At 49.3% G+C, this 20409-nt stretch overlaps 1 protein-coding gene across 1 annotated transcript; it reads left to right on the top strand.

The window, feature by feature from the left end:
- Positions 1–353: 353 nt before the first annotated feature.
- On the top strand, positions 354–18170 carry LOC127307584 (outer envelope protein 80, chloroplastic). Its single transcript, XM_071821846.1, has 6 exons — positions 354–518; positions 765–835; positions 966–1044; positions 1133–1248; positions 1380–1527; positions 17413–18170. Exons 2-6 carry the CDS (start codon positions 801–803, stop codon positions 17548–17550), a joined length of 516 nt encoding a protein of 171 aa, XP_071677947.1. The 5' UTR covers positions 354–518; positions 765–800; the 3' UTR covers positions 17551–18170.
- The last annotated feature ends 2239 nt before the right edge of the window (positions 18171–20409 follow it).

Raw genomic sequence — 20409 nt, 5'->3', positions numbered from 1 at the left:
AGCAGGCCTTTATGAACTGGCATTTTTAAACATTTGATTTTAAACTTCTTAGTTCATCTTACCCGCCCGTATCAACAGAAATTCTACATGTACTTTTTTTTTTCTCATACTGGAGTTTCTATACAGCTTGGGATATTCTCATTGTAATGTTTTTGGGAGGAACAAGAAGTTGAATCTCTTACTAAGGGGGGGCCAAATAGATTCGCTTTGTCATTTAAGCTACACTGGCCCTTGGATTGACGGTGACAATAAGAGGACGTCCAGAACTGTCATGGTTCAGGTATGTACCTTTAATATGATATCATCTTCACTGTTCCATCATTCCCATCAGCTGAGAATCATGTGCATGCTCTTATAATTCTTTTCTTTTCCAGAGCTCTTCAACTCCTGGAACAGTTATCCATGGTGGGGACCATCCAGATCATGGGCCTATTACAATAGGACGGGTAACTGCTGGCATCGAATATAGTCGACCATTAAGGCCTAAATGGAGTGGTACATTTGGATTCATATTTCAGGTAAACACGTGAGTCATATTGTTTGTTAAGCAATTTGCTTTTCCCCCACTGCCAGTAGGCCTGTCAGCAGAAGTCCAAAGTAGACATGGTCATGTGCTCATTGGAATCTGCGATGTTGTTACTTGTTAGTACTTAGTACCTTGTTGATTAAAATGGATAAAGATGCATTACTGTTCACTTTCTTACTTCTCCTTTACGAAAAATAGCGTAATTGTGTTTTATTGACACTTTCTAGTTTCTATGCAGCATGCTGGTGCTCGTGATAAAGAAGGCAACCCTGTGATGGGAGATGTCAATAACAACCAGTTAACTGTCAGGTCTCAAATCTTGATGTCTCGTTCAACTTTAGTTTGCACCAGATGTGTATACACAATTGGGTACACCGTGAATATAATTGTCAGATTAAGTTACTATTTGAAATCTGATAATCCTGTCATGACAATGCAGCGGAGATCCTTATGACTACACATTACTGGCTAAGCTTGGAGGTGTCTACAGAGACTCTGGAGATCATAGCTCTACAATGGTTACTATTAATCATACACCATTCTAGTGCTTTCTAATTTTTTTTATTGTGAAAGCTGGTTGTATCCTACCATTGTTACTGCTTCCAGTTTGTTTTTAATGCCGAACAAGGTCTGCCCATTCTTCCACAATGGCTTAGATTCAACAGAGTGACAGCACACTTGAAGCAGGGTTATGAAATTGGTCCTGCCCGACTTATGCTAAGGTATGTTTAAGTGCACATCGTGCCATTGATGGACTTATAATGAAAATATGTGTTGCCTGGAGGTTTTGCATAGCAGTGGACTTACGTTTTGTTGGTATGTTACTTTCTGTAACACTTATTCTGTGATCTAGCGCTTCTGGCGGTCACGTGGAGGGAAACTTTTCCCCTCATGAAGCATTTTCAATTGGTGGGACAAACAGTGTAAGAGGATATGAAGAAGGTGCTATTGGTACTGGCCGCTCATATGCAGTTGGCAGTGGAGAAGTTTCTTGCCGCTTGGTAGGTCTTGCCTCTTTTCCCGTATTATTGAGTTGTTTGTTTTTATCAAAAGAACATAAGATAAAATACAGACAGAGCCTATTTTCTCATAAATGCATAATCGGCAACATCAATATACACATAAGAAACTAAAATTGTAGTATTTGACTTTATTATGATAATTTTTAAGATGATGTTTTCTTTTGGATGGGTTGCATGTATTTAAGAATATAGTTAGACAGGTGAAGGAAACAAGCCAATACAGAGGTTACAAATTTTTTTACCGTATCTTTGTTGTATGTAGTACCAATGAAATATGGTAGAGTTGTGCTTTTTATTTTGTTTAGGACAAACGACCCCACCTGACACATGGTTCAGTTCGTCCATGTCAGATCAGTGTAACATCTCAAACCCATGTTGGACACAGATCAATTGCATCACGTACATGGGCAACCTGGTACATGTGTGCATGTGTGCATGTGTGGCCTTTCTTAGCCACGCGTAGAAGAGTATTTGAAGAATTATCTAAAGGGAAATTATTCCATAACCCCCGATAAGATGCCTGGTTTAGAAGCAACAACCTGTATTATCAGGGGGTAAAGGCCACAATATATAGTACATCTGACTTGAGATACAAGGATAGTAAACCTAGACAAATACGGACTCCTAGAGACCTAGACCAATACTTATACTCCTTAACATCCAGTTCCCCTTTGTCTGTTCTGTTACTTTGTGACCCACAAGTCGCTATCACTACTTGAAAAGGAGGCATTGCCGTGCGGCACATTGCACGGCAAAGGCGCCTAAATGCACGGCAAAGCCTTTGCCGTGCGTGCACGCACGGCAAAACGTGGACGGCAACGAAACCGACGGCAACGGCGCCTTTGCCGTGCGCTTCGACAGTTTCCACGGCAACGGCCTTTGCCGTGCGTGCCCTGGGCTGCCGTGCGGCAGGCGCTTTGCCGTGCGCGCTGCCTTTGCCGTGTGTGCACATGTTTGCCGTGCGAGCCAACGTTGCCGTGCAGCTAGCTCGTTGCCGTGCGGGCCAGCGTTGCCGTGCGGCAGCTCTGTGCCGTGCGGTTGGCTTTGCCGTGCGCCAGCACGCCAGCACGCACGGCAAAGGCCCCTACAGGCACGCCCCAGCAGCTTCCCAGGTCTACAGGCTGCCGCCACGTGGCTCCTTTGCCGTGCGTGTGCACACGGCAAAGTGACCAAAAGTCCTTTGCCGTGTGCATACACACGGCAAAGGGCCCTGTTTTTTTCATTTTTTTGCTGTTTTTTGCGTATTCCCTGCATTTCAAATATAGCAATTAACAATATAGCATATGCAACATATAATCTTTAACATAACATCACCAAACACTACGGGAACACCACAAATACATCAACCGCACATATTCATGCATACAATGCATTACATAGAGTCCATAGTCCATCCACACAAGTTACATAGAGTCCATAGTGCAATGTCCATTATTACAATCCATTACAAGCATACAATCCGACAAAGTGCACCAAGACCATGCCATCAACCTTGTCCTCCTTCGCTTCCGCCGGCCTCATTGTCATTGCCTTGTGACATATAATCTATAAGCAGGTTGATGGAATGAACATTTGCATTTGCATATTGAACACTTGAACAAGCACAAGTAGCGGGTTGGGCACAAGCGTAGGAGGACTCACCGAGGTTCATGCTCCGGATGATGTTCATGTTGTTGACGGTGATAGGTGTCCCCGGGGTATGAGTGGGCGGTGGCGGCATCCACGGCAAAGAGTAAGGTGGAGGAGGAAGACTCCCCGGTGGAGAAGACAGAGCCGTCTGGCTCATCAGCCAGCTCATCTGTGCCTGCTGCTGCTGCATCATCTGCTGCTGATGTTGCATCTGCTGCATCATCTGTGTCTGCTGCTGCTGGTACTGCAGAATCTGCTGCTCCATCTGCGCCCTTTGCTCCTGGGCCGCCTGCTCCTTTGCTGCCATCTCCTCCTACGTTGTGTTGCCGCGATGTCATTAACATTTCAATGGAAAGCATGTAAAGGAAATGTAGAGACCCGAGGAAGAACATACCCGTAACCGCTCGACAGCTAGATCCGAAGCCCGTGGCCGGGGCTCTACCTCAGGCTGGCCGCTCTTACGACCACGACGGATCTGGCGGAGAGAGGGAACCCTCGCTGGGTCGACGCACCCGTCACCAAACCATAGGCGGCCATGCTTCAAGCCTTCTCCCGCAAGCACCGCGACCTCAGGGTCAAAGTCCTCGGCCTCTGGGTTGGCGTCCTCGCCGTACTTCTGCTTGAACTTGGAGACATACGACGTGCACTGGGTCTCGGATTGCGGGTTAACCCACACGGACCCCGTCTCAGGATCAGGCGTCTTCCTTTGCTTCATCTTCTTTAGCACGGCAAAGACGTTAGGCTTCGCTCCTGTCCTGACTTCCTGCAAAAGAGAACATGTAATAAAGTGAAGTGGCACACCCTTGCAGAGTTAGCAAATATATAACATGAATTCAAAGAATGAAGGAACCATTAATTTGCTCACCTCCTTCTGCAGGTGAAGAGAGATGGGGATGCTGCCTTGGATATGCGATCCACCTCGCATCTCTGCCCGCTTCTTCTTGCCCTCCTCGTGCTTCTTGAGGTACTGGGGGCATGTCCACCACATGACCATCGCACGAAAGCACCTATCGTCGTTGCCGACGTACTGAGGAGGGTTCTACATGCACAAGATAAACCCATTATGGTAAAATAAACTACATGGCGACAAATAACCTAGCTAGACAATCTCTATTACACGGAGTTATTACAAATAGGCTAGCCTCACAATTACTACTACATAGATCAGTAGCCTGTGTCGCCATCCGTGATTGGACCGCGTGTCTCCTCATCGTCATCAGGCTCGGCGAACCAATAATCATCAATGAAACCTGGAGGTGGTCCATCTGCATCGAGGGCAATCCCTGCTTTGAACGCCTCGAGCAAACTCAGGTCTTCCGGGGCACAGACATCCTCAGCTTCATCTTCTGCATTGTCTCCATCCATGCCCGCGTCTTCTTGTTCATCGTCTACGACCATGTCATCGATAGTCGGCAAGCCGATTGTGAAATGGCCGGGGAGCCCTTCTTCCTGATAAAACTCGACACTCCTTGCTGAGGGGTCTACGCGGCGGTAATCGTCCTTGTTTGGCGGGGGCGGCCTATTGCGTGAAGGCACCGTCATCACAACATCCCATCCATGTAGACGTTTTGTCGGGTTTCTGCACGCGTACGGGAGATAGAATACTTGAAAGGCCTGGGTTGCCAAGATGTACACATCCTCTCCCTTATAAACGGAGTTCCTTTCAACTTCGACCAACCCAATTTCAGGATCCCGTCTCACCCGACGTGGGTCAAACCAATGGCATTTGAAGACGACGGGATTTAGCCCTTTGTGAAACCCGTAATTCAGCTCGTATATACCCTCGACTCTTCCATAGTAATGGAGCCCATCATCACCTTGACATACCACCCCGCTATTTATTGTCTTCGCGTTGGGCCGGCTTGTTGTGTATTGATGGAGTGCAGGCGATACCCGTTCACGTCATAGGAGTTGAACGCTTCTACGGAATGGTCAAAGCCCCTAGCAATTTTTCTTAGCTCTGACTTCATCTCTTTGTCAGTTCTTGCCTACAAGTTTAGCACGAGAAGTTTAGAATGAGAAATGACCGATAAATGTCGGAAGTGCTAGCTAATTTGGATAGAATAGTACCAAATTACAAAACCAGCTACTGAAACCGAAACCGCCTCCCTTATCGAAAATTTGCTTGGATTCTTCCGGGGTAGGCTCCCTGTGGGTATTCTTCCAATGTATAGCCTTGAATTTCCTATACCGATGAAAAGAGGAAGAGTTAGCCACGAACATACGAGTGAATGTTTGCGAATAATTAAATGGTTCGCACTTACTCGATGTACGGCTTCACTTCGACCATGGTGTTTAAGACATACGAGTGGATCAAGGTCCGCTCATGTAGGTCCGTTCTGTACGGCTTCGAGCCACTTGACTTGCCACCAAGCCCCACGAAGATGCTAAGCTTGGGTACTTCTTCATTGTTGGCGGCATTGTAACGGAGGACCGGGTTGTGCTTTGTGGGAATGTTGGGATCATAGTGCTTAGTGGTGAAGTTTGCCACCTCCACGTTCAGGACTGCCTCGGCTATGGATGCTTCGATCTTGCATTTATTGCCAGTCATTTGACGAAGCTTTTGTGTTTCTCTCTCGGGACCAAACTGCCAACGGCCCCAATTCGGGCCCCCCTTTAAGCACTCCTCCGCGAGGTGCAGGATCATGTGTTGCATCGGATTAAAAAACCCTGGAGGAAAGATCTTCTCCAGATCGCAAAGCAACACGGGTGCCTCTTCATCCAGCTTCTCAATCACTTTAGTGTCTAACTCCCTAGCACAAATCTGGCGGAAGAAAAAACTCAACCTCGCTAGCACTCGCCAAGTCTTCTCAGGGACATAGCCTCGAATCATCACCGGCATTATCCGCTCAAGCCATATGTGGTAGTCATGACTCTTCCGTCCTTGTACTCGCAATAAGCTTTCAATGTTCGGGCCCCTCATCCGGTTGGCTGCGAACCCATCGGGGGAAAACAAGGAGTCCTTCATCCATTGGAAGACCTCCCTTTTTGGGCCTTTGTGAGGCAGAACGGATCGTGTGGCTTAGTCCAAGTTTTTTTGGCACCATTAGGTGGCTGCATGTTCAACTCCGGCCTATCACACCACATTTCTTGATCAATTCGAGCCTTTATGTTATCCTTCGTCTTCTCAGTGTCCACAATCGTGCTCCAAATGGCTTCACTGATATTCTTCTCGGTGTGCATTACATCAATGTTATGCGGGAGCTCGAGAAACTCAAAGTAAGGGAGCTTCCATAAGCACGGCTTGTGAGTCCATTGGTGTGTCTCCCCATATCCTAAGAAACCATTCCCATCGAGGCTAGGCTGAAGAGCATCTAACTCGGCCTTGATTTCCGTTCCGGTCTTCGGAATTGGCTTCGGGCCACGGACAACACGGCCTTTCTTGAAACTCTTTACATCACTCCTGTATGCATGCCTCCGCTCAAGGAACTGTCGAGCTTCATCAAAGCATGAATACTTGCCTCCCTTGTTTAGCCAGAAGAAAGTCACGGCCTGTCTGCACTGTGGGCAAGGCCACTTCCCATGTGTACACCACCCGCAGAACAAAGCACGTGCTGGCAGGTCATGCAGGGACGTGTGGTACCACACATACATATCGAAGTACTCCTTCTTTGATGCGTCATATGTTCGGATCCCGCGACCTTCCCAGCCACGAACCAAGTCATCCACCAGCGGTTCCAGGTACACATTCATGTTCTTGCCCGGGTATTTGGGCCCTGGGATTATCATCGACACAAACATGTTCTCTGATCTCATGCAGACGCCAGGGGGGAGGTTCATGGGAATAACAAACATTGGCCAACAACTGTATACTGCAGCCGACATACCATATGGATTGAACCCATCGGTTGATATCGCAACTGCTACGCTCCTCGGGTCACCTGCTTTCAGTGGAAATTTCTTCACAAAGTTCTTCCATGCAGTACCATCCGACGGATGTATCATCTTGTCGGTGTATCTCTGTTTCCTTCCACGGCCCACCTTATCTGTGGGCGTATCCTCGGTCATGAAGAGCCGCTGGATCCTCGGTAGACCTGGAAGATAGCGGAGGATATTCTTGGCAACCGTGGTCTGCCTCTTCTGACCATCACCATTGCGGTCTACCTCAAAGTACCTAGAGGAATTGCATTTGATGCAATAATTTGTGTCAGCGTGCTCCTCTCTGAATAGCATGCATCCCTTTGGACAAGCGTGTATCTGCTGAGATGACATCTTAAGGTCACTGTGCAATTTGGTCGAATAGTAGAAGTTTTGCGGCAAGAGGTGCCCTTTCGGCAGAAGGCTTCCTACGATGACCAGAAGTTCATCGAACCCATCTCTGCACAAGTTCCTATGGCACTTCAAGGCCATAAGGCGAGCGATGGCATCTAGTTGGGTAACCTCTGTATTTTCATGTAGGGGTTTCTGCGAAGCAAACATAGCCTCATAATACTCCTTTGTGTTTTCCTCCGGGTCCTCACTTGTCTCCGCATCCTGAGGTGTCTCCACCTCTACATGAGAGCTTTCAGGCACATTACCATTAGCCAAGTTTTCTAAGCACCTATCAAAACCAGTGTCATATTCCCCCCTAGGTTGAATCTGCCGCACCTCCTTCCTAGCACGTTTCTTTGCCTTTTCTCCATGGTAAGTCCAAATCCTGTAGGACGGTGTGAACCCAAACTTGATCAGGTGCATACTCATAGTTTCCTTGTCCTGTGCCTTTCGGTTAGCGCACTTACTACAAGGGCACCAAACACTTATAGGTCTGCTAGGGATGGCAAACGCCCTATCCACAAACTGCTCGGTCTTTTCTCCCCATTCATCAGTATAGTCCCACTGACTGATTCTGCCATCGTACATCCAGCCACGATTATCCATCCTCTAATCAGCAACAAAACAGACGAACATAGCATTTATATATCAAATACGAAATAAATGCATCATATATTTATTTATTTTACGCGTGCATCAACCTGAAACTCTACTAGGTGGGCTCCTAGCAGCCGCCGGATCCGTAGATTGAGTACGTTCTCCGTGCTCTACCCCGATCCGAGATAGAATTTCGGCAGCACCTCCCCGCTGCTCTCCCGATACACGTCTCGGCAAAAAGCCGAGAGGGGTGTGCATCCGGAGAACAACGGGGAGGCGCTACCGAAATCCTGTCTCGGATCGGGGTAGAGCACGGAGAACGTACCCAACTACGCATCCGCCGGCTGTCCCGATAAATGCCGTAAGAGTTACGGTTCATAATATGCGAGACCACTAATGCATGTTTATCCGCGTAACCCTTACGGTCGGGAAGAGACGCCTAGGTATCGCGACAGACTTGGTGATCTAGACACACAAAAAAACCTAGGTACAAGAGAGGCGAACAGATTCTCACCCTCGAAGCGTGATCGATAGCCGGCGAAGAAGACCAACGACCCTCCGGCAACGCTCCTCAAGCACCCCGACAACGCCGGCCCCTGTGTCCACCTCGAAACATCGTCTGCATAGCGAGAAAAGTAATTAGCGATAAAGAACTTTTGCTAAATCCCACTATTTTAAATACAATATTTCTAATAAATTGTGCCCTCCAATTTCTAAAATAATTTCTATACTAAACTTCCCTATTTTCATGCATATTTATTGTAACTACTAATTACCATGCATATTATTTTATACAAGTTTCAAAAAAGCATGTAACCCTATAATATGTTGTAAATTTGTATCCTAAGCGAGGGGATGAAGGCGCCGCACATGGCACGGAGCGCCTCCATTCTGCGTTGGGTGCAGCCCGTGCATGTACTTGCGGCCGTCCCGCCTCCATCCACACAGCCGCGGGTGCGGCCTCGGGCGCCTCCCATTCTCCTCCTGCTCCTCCTCCTTCCCCTGGCCGTTGCCGCCCTACACCGCCATTGCCGCGCCTCACGCAATATCACTTCTTCTACTCCTCTACTACATGGTTTGGTGCACCGGCTCATCCGGTTTGGAACTTCGCGCTCATCCCCTTCCCTCTATCTATCGACGAGTGCAGGGCACAACAACGGGACAGAGAAGGGGAGAGTTGCCATACCTGTCGCGCGGGAGGCTGGCCGGGGCGGCGACGGCGGACGGGGCAGGTGGGTCGGGGCGAGCAGTAGCGGGCGAGGCCACGGGCGAGCTCGGGGGCGACCAGCCCCGGGCAGGCGATCAGCGTCGGCGGGGGAGGGAGGCGGCAGCGGGAGGAGGAGCGGGCGAGCAGCGTCGGCGGGGGAGGGAGCAAGCAGGGAGGGCTCCGGCGGCGGCGGCGGGGGAGGGGGCGCAAGGCGGCGGCGTGGGAGAGGGCTGCGGCGCGCGGCGGCGGCGGCGTGGGGGAAGCAGGGAGGGGAGGGCTCCGGCGACGGCGGCGGCGTGGGGGCAGCAGGGAGGGCTCCGGCGGCGGCGGCGTGGGAGGGGGCGCAAGGCGGCATCGTGTGCGTGGAGGATGGGGAGGAGAGCGTTTTCTGGCTCAGGACGTCCCGACCGTGCGCCTTATCCACACTCTTTGCCGTGCGGCCTTCTTTGCCGTGCGGCAAAGCACCTTTGCCGTGCGGGGCACCTTTGCCGTGCGCAGGACTGCCTTTGCCGTGCGGCAGGCTTCTTTGCCGTGCGCCTGCGCACGGCAAAGAATTTTTATTTTATTTTTACCACTTCTATAACACTAAGAATTTTATTTGTAAATTATCAATAACATTAAGTTTTATTTGTAAATTATATTAAACTTGTTTTTCAAAATGTGTATTATTTAATACTATATGTTTCATGTTTTTCAAGAAATGTGTGATTAACCATAACCCTAACCCTAACCCTAAATCCTAACCCATTGATCTAGCCACATTAATCATAACCCTAACCCTAAATCATATAACCCTAAATCATAACCCTACCCCTAAACCCTAGCCCTAGCCCCTAAACCCTAGCCCTAATATTTTAACCTAAACCCTAGCCCTAGCCCCTAAACCCTAGCCCTAACCCTACACCTAACCCTAACCAGTAGACCAGGCACACCGTCGATCGTGTGATAATGGCTCTAGCTGCGGGTATATGTGCCAAAGGGTCCCAATCTTTGGTTTTCCATGTGTATATGTACTAAACAAACCTAAAAGAATGAAAAGTTACATTGGTGCACCCTCGCGCGGAGAAATCTAGGGGGGTAGACCCGCCGGGGCACGCGTTCCGCTGTTTTGGGGGGAGGAGGGGGAGAACGACCGCCGGAGCACCGGAACCCCACCAAACCTTGCATGTGGACCTACTATATGTGTCAAAGTGTGATTCAAGGTGTAATGGTGCAAAAGTAGCTCCCCTAAACTCTAAACCCTAAACTGGGGAGGCTTCGAGCCCTAAACCCCTCTAAATCCCTAAACCACGACGCCGGAGCTGCAGAACCATGCATCATAAACCCTAACCCTAACCCTAAACCCTAAACCTATACCTAACCATAAATACTTACCCTTTAACCTAAACCCTAGCCCTAGCCCCTAAACCCTACCCCTAACCCTACACCTAACCCTAACCAGTAGATCAGGCACACCGTCGATCGTGTGATAATGGCTCTAGCTGCGGGTATATGTGCCAAAGGGTCCCAATCTTGGTTCTCCATGTGTATATGTACTAAACAAACCTAAAAGAATGAAAATTTACATTGGTGCACCCTCGCGCGGAGAAATCTAGGGGGGTAGACCCGCCGGGGCACGCGTTCCGCTGTTTTGCGGGGAGGAGGGGGAGACCGACCGCCGGAGCACCGGAACCCCACCAAATCTTGCATGTGGACCTATGATATGTGTCAAAGTGTGGTGCAAGGTCTAATGATTCAAAAGTAGCTCCCCTAAACCCTAAACCCTAAACTGGGGAGGCTTCGAGCACTAAAACCCCTCTAAAACCCTAAACCACGACACCGGAGCTGCAGAACCATGCATCATAAACCCTAACCCTAACCCTAAACCCTAAACCTATACCTAACCATAAATACTTACCTTTAGCCTAAACCCTAGCCCTAGCCCCTAAACCCTACCCCTAACCCTACACCTAACCCTAACCGATGGAGATCGGAGCACAGTCGATCGTGTGATAATGGCTCTAGCTGCGGGTATATGTGCCAAAGGGTCCCAATCTTGGTTCTCCATGTGTATATGTACTAAACAAACCTAAAAGAATGAAAAGTTACATTGGTGCACCCTCGCGCGGAGAAATCTAGGGGGGTAGACCCGCCGGGGCACGCGTTCCGCTGTTTTGGGGGGAGGAGGGGGATAACGACCGTCGGAGCACCGGAACCCCACCAAACCTTGCATGTGGACCTATGCTATGTGTCAAAGTGTGATGCAAGGTCTAATGGTGCAAAAGTAGCTCCCCTAAACCCTAAACCCTAAACTGGGGAGGCTTCGAGCCCTAAACCCCTCTAAATCCCTAAACCACGACGCCGGAGCTGCAGAACCATGCATCATAAACCCTAACCCTAACCCTAAACCCTAAACCTATACCTAACCATAAATACTTACCCTTTAACCTAAACCCTAGCCCTAGCCCCTAAACCCTACCCCTAACCCTACACCTAACCCTAACCAGTAGATCAGGCACACCGTCGATCGTGTGATAATGGCTCTAGCTGCGGGTATATGTGCCAAAGGGTCCCAATCTTGGTTCTCCATGTGTATATGTACTAAACAAACCTAAAAGAATGAAAAGTTACATTGGTGCACCCTCGCGCGGAGAAATCTAGGGGGTAGACTCGCCAGGGGCACACGTTCATTGTTTTGGGGGGAGGAGGGGGATAACGACCGCCGAGCACCGGAACCCCACCAAACCTTGCATGTGGACCTATGATATGTGTCAAAGTGTGGTGCAAGGTCTAATGGTGCAAAAGTAGCTCCCCTAAACCCTAAACCCTAAACCGGGAGGCTTCGAGCCCTAAACCCCTCTAAATCCCTAAACCACGACGCCGGAGCTGCAGAACCATGCATCATAAACCCTAACCCTAACCCTAAACCCTAAACCTATACCTAACCATAAATACTTACCCTTTAACCTAAACCCTATCCCTAGCCCCTAAACCCTACCCCTAACCCTACACCTAACCCTAACCAGTAGATCAGGCACACCGTCGATCGTGTGATAATGGCTCTAGCTGCGGGTATATGTGCCAAAGGGTCCCAATCTTGGTTCTCCATGTGTATATGTACTAAACAAACCTAAAAGAATGAAAAGTTACATTGGTGCACCCTCGCGCGGAGAAATCTAGGGGGGTAGACCCGCCGGGGCACGCGTTCCGCTGTTTTGGGGGGAGGAGGGGGAGAACGACCGCCGGAGCACCGGAACCCCACCAAATCTTGCATGTGGACCTATGATATGTGTCAAAGTGTGGTGCAAGGTCTAATGGTTCAAAAGTAGCTCCCCTAAACCCTAAACCCTAAACTGGGGAGGCTTTGAGCACTAAAACCCCTCTAAAACCCTAAACCACGACACCGGAGCTGCAGAACCATGCATCATAAACCCTAACCCTAACCCTAAACCCTAAACCTATACCTAACCATAAATACTTACCTTTAGCCTAAACCCTAGCCCTAGCCCCTAAACCCTACCCCTAACCCTACACCTAACCCTAACCAGTAGATCAGGCACACCGTCGATCGTGTGATAATGGCTCTAGTTGCGGGTATATGTGCCAAAGGGTCCCAATCTTGGTTCTCCATGTGTATATGTACTAAACAAACCTAAAAGAATGAAAAGTTACATTGGTGCACCCTCGCGCGGAGAAATCTAGGGGGGTAGACCCGCCGGGGCACGCGTTCCGCTGTTTGGGGGGAGGAGGGGGATAACGACCGCCGGAGCACCGGAACCCCACCAAACCTTGCATGTGGACCTATGCTATGTGTCAAAGTGTGATGCAAGGTCTAATGGTGCAAAAGTAGCTCCCCTAAACCCTAAACCCTAAACTGGGGAGGCTTCGAGCCCTAAACCCCTCTAAATCCCTAAACCACGACGCCGGAGCTGCAGAACCATGCATCATAAACCCTAACCCTAACCCTAAACCCTAAACCTATACCTAACCATAAATACTTACCCTTTAACCTAAACCCTAGCCCTAGCCCCTAAACCCTACCCCTAACCCTACACCTAACCCTAACCAGTAGATCAGGCACACCGTCGATCGTGTGATAATGGCTCTAGTTGCGGGTATATGTGCCAAAGGGTCCCAATCTTGGTTCTACATGTGTATATGTACTAAACAAACCTAAAAGAATGAAAAGTTACATTGGTGCACCCTCGCGTGGAGAAATCTAGGGGGGTAGACTCGCCGGGGCACACGTTCCGCTGTTTTGGGGGGAGGAGGGGGATAACGACCGCCGGAGCACCGGAACTCCACCAAACCTTGCATGTGGACCTATGATATGTGTCAAAGTGTGGTGCAAGGTCTAATGGTGCAAAAGTAGCTCCCCTAAACCCTAAACCCTAAACTGGGGAGGCTTCGAGCCCTAAACCCCTCTAAATCCCTAAACCACGACGCCGGAGCTGCAGAACCATGCATCATAAACCCTAACCCTAACCCTAAACCCTAAACCTATACCTAACCATAAATACTTACCCTTTAACCTAAACCCTAGCCCTAGCCCCTAAACCCTACCCCTAACCCTACACCTAACCCTAACTAGTAGATCAGGCACACCGTCGATCGTGTGATAATGGCTCTAGCTGCGGGTATATGTGCCAAAGGGTCCCAATATTGGTTCTCCATGTGTATATGTACTAAACAAACCTAAAAGAATGAAAAGTTACATTGGTGCACCCTCGCGCGGAGAAATCTAGGGGGGTAGACCCGCCGGGAACACGCGTTATTTGTTTGGGGGGAGGAGGGGGAGAACGACCGCCGGAGCACCGGAACCCCACCAAATCTTGCATGTGGACCTATGATATGTGTCAAAGTGTGGTGCAAGGTCTAATGGTTCAAAAGTAGCTCCCCTAAACCCTAAACCCTAAACTGGGAAGGCTTCGAGCACTAAAACCCCTCTAAAACCCTAAACCACGACACCGGAGCTGCAGAACCATGCATCATAAACCCTAACCCTAACCCTAAACCCTAAACCTATACCTAACCATAAATACTTACCTTTAGCCTAAACCCTAGCCCTAGCCCCTAAACCCTACCCCTAACCCTACACCTAACCCTAACCAGTAGATCAGGCACACCGTCGATCGTGTGATAATGGCTCTAGCTGCGGGTATATGTGCCAAAGGGTCCCAATCTTGGTTCTCCATGTGTATATGTACTAAACAAACCTAAAAGAATGAAAAGTTACATTGGTGCACCCTCGCGCGGAGAAATCTAGGGGGTAGACCCGCTGGGCACGCGTTCATTGTTTTGGGGGAGGAGGGGGATAACGACCGCCGGAGCACCGGAACCCCACCAAACCTTGCATGTGGACCTATGCTATGTGTCAAAGTGTGATGCAAGGTCTAATGGTGCAAAAGTAGCTCCCCTAAACCCTAAACCCTAAACTGGGGAGGCTTCGAGCCCTAAACCCCTCTAAATCCCTAAACCACGACGCCGGAGCTGCAGAACCATGCATCATAAACCCTAACCCTAACCCTAAACCCTAAACCTATACCTAACCATAAATACTTACCCTTTAACCTAAACCCTAGCCCTAGCCCCTAAACCCTACCCCTAACCCTACACCTAACCCTAACCAGTAGATCAGGCACACCGTCGATCGTGTGATTATGGCTCTAGCTGCGGGTATATGTGCCAAAGGGTCCCAATCTTGGTTCTCCATGTGTATATGTACTAAACAAACCTAAAAGAATGAAAAGTTATATTGGTGCACCCTCGCGCGGAGAAATCTAGGGGGGTAGACTCGCCGGGGCACACGTTCCGCTGTTTTGGGGGGAGGAGGGGGATAACGACCGCCGGAGCACCGGAACCCCACCAAACCTTGCATGTGGACCTATGATATGTGTCAAAGTGTGGTGCAAGGTCTAATGGTGCAAAAGTAGCTCCCCTAAACCCTAAACCCTAAAGCGGGAGGCTTCGAGCCCTAAACCCCTCTAAATCCCTAAACCACGACGCCGGAGCTGCAGAACCATGCATCATAAACCCTAACCCTAACCCTAAACCCTAAACCTATACCTAACCATAAATACTTACCCTTTAACCTAAACCCTAGCCCTAGCCCCTAAACCCTACACCTAACCCTAACCAGTAGATCAGGCACACCGTCGATCGTGTGATAATGGCTCTAGCTGCGGGTATATGTGCCAAAGGGTCCCAATCTTGGTTCTCCATGTGTATATGTACTAAAAAAACCTAAAAGAATGAAAAGTTACCTTGGTGCACCCTCGCGCGGAGAAATCTAGGGGGTAGACCCTTGGGAGCACACGTTCCGCTGTTTTGGGGGGAGGAGGGGGATAACGACCGCCGGAGCACCGGAACCCCACCAAACCTTGCATGTGGACCTATTCTATGTGTCAAAGTGTGGTGCAAGGTCTAATGGTGCAAAAGTAGCTCCCCTAAACCCTAAACCCTAAACTGGGGAGGCTTCGAGCCCTAAACCCCTCTAAATCCCTAAACCACGACGCCGGAGCTGCAGAACCATGCATCATAAACCCTAACCCTAACCCTAAACCCTAAACCTATACCTAACCATAAATACTTACCCTTTAACCTAAACCCTAGCCCTAGCCCCTAAACCCTACCCCTAACCCTACACCTAACCCTAACCAGTAGATCGAACTGCACACCGTCGATCGTGTGATAATGGCTCTAGCTGCGGGTATATGTGCCAAAGGGTCCCAATCTTGGTTCTCCATGTGTATATGTACTAAACAAACCTAAAAGAATGAAAAGTTACATTGGTGCACCCTCGCGCGGAGAAATCTAGGGGGGTAGACCCGCCGGGGCACACGTTCCGCTGTTTTGGGGGGAGGAGGGGGATAACGACCGCCGGAGCACCGGAACCCCACCAAACCTTGCATGTGAACCTATTCTATGTGTCAAAGTGTGATGCAAGGTGTGATTCACCAAATGGTGCATGGCATGGATCCCCGGTCTGACATTCCTCACCTTCGGGCGATAACACTTAACAGATTCCTGGACGTGTACGCTGAAGTGTCCCGCCGCGGGTATATCGGGGGCTAGACTGTGCCAAAGGGTGCCACACATGGTTTTCCATATGTCCATGGACTAAACAAACCTAAACCTATGAAAAGGTATATTGGTGGAACCTCGCGCGGAGAAATCTAGGGGGTAGACCCGCCGTCCCGCTGTTTTGGGGGGAAGGAGGGGGACGGCCGCCGGAGCACCGGAACCCTGATATATGTGGGGGATGAGCATGGAGACTAATTTTGTATTGCACATAGTGTAATAAATAGTCATCAAAAAGAAAAACTAATTAACAAAATAAATATAAGTAGTAGATGAAATAAAATAGTTAGAAAAACAAATAAAATGTATATTGGCGCACGGCAAAGGGAGCAGCGCACGGCAAAGGACCCTTTGCCGTGCAACTGGTCTGTTTGCACGGCAAAGGGGCGGGACACGGCAGTGCCCAGGCCTTTGCCGTGCGCTGTTTCTTTGCCGTGCGGCTTGCAGGGACTTTGCCGTCCTAAAATCTTTGTCGTGCGCTGCTCCCATACTTTGCCGTGAGAAACTGCTTTGCCGTGCGCCAAGTCTTTCTTTGCCGTGCTAGGTTTCTTTGCCGTGCGCTGCTCTCATACTTTGCCGTGCGTTTTGGCGTTGCCGTGCGGTCTTCTTGCTGCGCACGGCAAAGAAATCTTTGCCGTGCAGCAGCTCACGGCAAAGATTGGCTGCACGGCAGCGCCTGATTTTCCCGTAGTGTATCCAGAAATTATCCCATAACCCTCAAAAGACGCCTGGTTTTCAGTTCTCCTTTCTTAGGATTGTTTACTTTGCCAACCATAAAATGTTAATCTATCATGGTTTTCTTGAGCTTCTGATGTTTGTTTAAGTGACGAACTATTTTTACTGATTTATGTCCTTGTGTGAACGATCGAATGATTTTGTTACTTGTCATACACTCATACACAATTTCATGGCTAAAAAGTTAGTACAGCTGCAATCAAGTACTATTGATGATTGCTACCTGCAATGACAGCTTCTGATGTTTGTTTAAGTTGTCAAAAAAAAATGACATGGCAATGACTAGTTCCTGTGCTGCTCTGATACACATCGTGTTCGCAGTAACATGAAAAAACAGCCTTCTAAACCGTTGCTTTGATTACTCGCTGTTTTTATTCTCTGTGTAGTTTGGTCCCTTTGAAGGTGTCATCTTCGGTGACTATGGGAGTGATCTTGGCTCTGGTCTAAATGTTCCTGGTAAGTCATGCTGTACTGGCGTTTTGCTTTTGATATATTTGAAGCCCATATCTGGTCTTTGGTCCTAAGAAGGGCTAGTTCTGTACATGTACTCAAATCCTTTAAACCTTGTTTTGGGTTTGAAGAAAAGTATCCAAATCAGGTTCTAAATGAGGAAAGCTACCCTGTTGTACTATTAGCTTTTGCCTCTTATTTTAGGTAGTTAATTAATAAGATTTTGCGGCTGGCGAAACTGGCCTGATATGGCTACACTTTTTATGCATATGCACTGGCACAGCTTTCCACTAAACTATATTCTCAGTTCCACAATCTCGCATGGTTTCTTCTTTATTCAGGGAACCCAGCAGGAGCCCATGGGAATCCAGGAAGTGGTTACGGGTATGGTGTTGGCATCCGCATGAACTCACCGCTGGGGCTTCTCAGAGTCGAGTACGCTTTCAACGATCAACAAGTAGGACGATTTCACTTTGGGGCTGGCCACAGAAATTAACCTGTCCGAGGGGCTGTTATTTAATCTAGATGATCCTCCATCTGATCTACTGAGTATTTGGCGCTCGTAGGAATGGTGCCATTTCTTACCATGCCTTCGCAATGTCGATACAAGTTCTTGTCAAGGAAGTTTTATCTAGCCCACATTGCCTAGTAGCATGTAGTATAGTTTTTCTTCCTTTTCTGTTGTAAACATATACTGAAGCTGGTGAATCGTAGTGACTTAAAATTCAAAACCAAGGACTTGCGACAGCAATATGTCAGTAGCATCTGGCTTCGATCCAGGAACCAATGCTGCATGTAATCCACCTGTATTCAATCCTTCCTGAGTTGTTTGAACAAGTTGGCCGCTCTAACCAAGACCCAGGGCGTCCTTTCCCCAAGATACTGCATGCACTAGGTCGTATGCTGCAGCTTCTTATTTGCTGCCAGCCTGCCACGAAACTAACTTTGTGTTTGTGGGAGGGGGAATCCGGTCCTAAGAAATTAGGACCGGTCTGATGATTTTCTTATTTGCGATGCTGGACTGCATAACACTGGCCAAATCTGTTGAGATAACCAAATAGCATAAACAAGACAATGGGTAACTTTAACTGCAAATTTGCCTCGACCAGTTCTAGCTGCATCCTATGCTGAGAGGGATGCAAATTGGGTTGCAAATGGGGCAAAGGGAAACGACATGACCGTTAGGGCGACAGGCGACGCCAATGACGATCTGGCGGACGTTCGCCATTCCCCGGCCGATGCTGGTGGATCTCCGCCGACAGACTCGTCGGACGCCGTCCCTAAGGGCCGGTTTTGGGCTCTGGCATCGTCGGACGAGGAGTCTGGTTCGGAGAAGGAGACAGATGGGGTGGGCTCTGATCGCTTCGTCAGGTATCTACATCGGAGTCCAACACCGGATGAGGCGAGGGACTTGTCGGAGTCTGTTTCCGGGCTAGCTCGCCGCGCTGAACGACGACTTCAACATCAACGTCGGCAACGCCAGGCCGCGTTGGATCTATCATCACCATCGGAAAAGGTATGCATTTTTTATCGATCACCTTCGTCGTTAGGTGGGGTTAAATCCCCTTCCTACCATTTTCGATACCCTGGATCGAGCCTACAATCTTCACTATCCCCGAAGATGACATCGAGGGGTGGACGGTGGTCCGGCGAAGGCAACGGCGGTCTGACTCTACGAAGGAGTTACTCGCGTCCGATCCGCATATTTCGCTGAATTCGAACAAAGGGCTACTGAGCGTTTTCAAGAACTCGGCAAATAGCTGTGATTGGCCTCGAGGTAGACCTAGCCTGATCAATGCTAGGAATCGTGAGGCTCGCAAGGCCAAGGCCCAAGTTGCATCATCGGGCACCAACAGAACTCCTGGCGAGGCCAATAACGCTGATGGGCGTGATTGTCGTCGTACACTAGGGTTCTGGAGGGCACGAGGGGCACGAGCACTTTCGACCTCTGGCGGCGGCGGTGACGGGTTCGCTGCTATCATGAGTAACAGTGGCGGAGGGGATGATCCTGCTCGAGGATTTGGACCGGGCAGGGGCCGCGGAGGCGCTTGCCATGGTGCTGGCCGGGGAGGAGGTTATAACTCAGCAGGTCGTGGTCGGGGAGGAGGCTATGGAGGAGCTGCTTCTAGTGGCCCTTTCAACGGTTCTTCCGCCTCCAATGGTGCCGCCTTCAATGGTTCTCATGCTGGTAATGGTGGCCGGGGAGGTGGAGGCTACAATGCCCTTTTTTTGGCGGGGCTAGTAATCATCAAAACAACTTTGTGGCCGGGGAGTCAAGTGGATCGGCAGATGCGAGGGATGGATAAGGTCAGGCCTTCTAGACCGAGTTTGGGGCTGATTTTGGTCATTTCAACTGTGGCTCCAACTACAGCAACTACAACCGCGGTGGAGGTAATTTTCAGTACCGGCCTAGGAATTTTGGGAGCAGCAATTTCAATACAAATAGCCGGAACTATGGTGGAGGGTGTTCTAATTACAATCAGTTCCGTAATGTTGGAGGGGGTGATAACAACTCTGTCAATTAGATGGGCTGGTATCAGCCCAGAATTGTTGAAGAAAGCAATGCAGGGGTAGTCGCGGCTTTGGCGGCAGCAGCGCAGACGGGGGGCGGCGATGGACTGTCACATGCGGTGGATGCAGAGAGGGTACATGATGGGGTTAAAACGGCAGGGCATACAGGTGCTCCGGCCTTGCAACATAACCAATTAGTGTCCCCTGGTATGCAACAATTTCAGCCCATGCAGATGGACACGGTGGCGGTGCAAAAACCAGATGCTCCGAACCCAACAAAGAAGGCTAATAAAGTGGACAAGAACCCTTGCTTCCGTTGTAACAAACCTGGACACCAGATTGATACTTGTACTGCACCGGTTTGTGATATTTGTGAGTCACCGAATCACATATCAAGTGCATGTCCTTTGCTGCAGGCTCCT

This window comes from Lolium perenne, chromosome 6 (assembly GCF_019359855.2).
Source record: "Lolium perenne isolate Kyuss_39 chromosome 6, Kyuss_2.0, whole genome shotgun sequence".
Classification (NCBI taxonomy): domain Eukaryota; kingdom Viridiplantae; phylum Streptophyta; class Magnoliopsida; order Poales; family Poaceae; genus Lolium; species Lolium perenne.
This window is presented reverse-complemented; position numbering and strand designations above follow the sequence as displayed.

What these genes read in the sequence shown, in the direction of transcription:
- LOC127307584 (XM_071821846.1), top strand. Translation starts at nt 801, where the DNA reads ATGGGAGATGTCAATAACAACCAGTTAACTGTCAG. An exon ending in GAGATCATAGCTCTACAATG is followed by an intron (nt 1,045 to 1,132) that starts GTTACTATTAAT and finishes TACTGCTTCCAG; the next exon opens with TTTGTTTTTAATGCCGAACA. An exon ending in GAGAAGTTTCTTGCCGCTTG is followed by an intron (nt 1,528 to 17,412) that starts GTAGGTCTTGCC and finishes TTCTCTGTGTAG; the next exon opens with TTTGGTCCCTTTGAAGGTGT.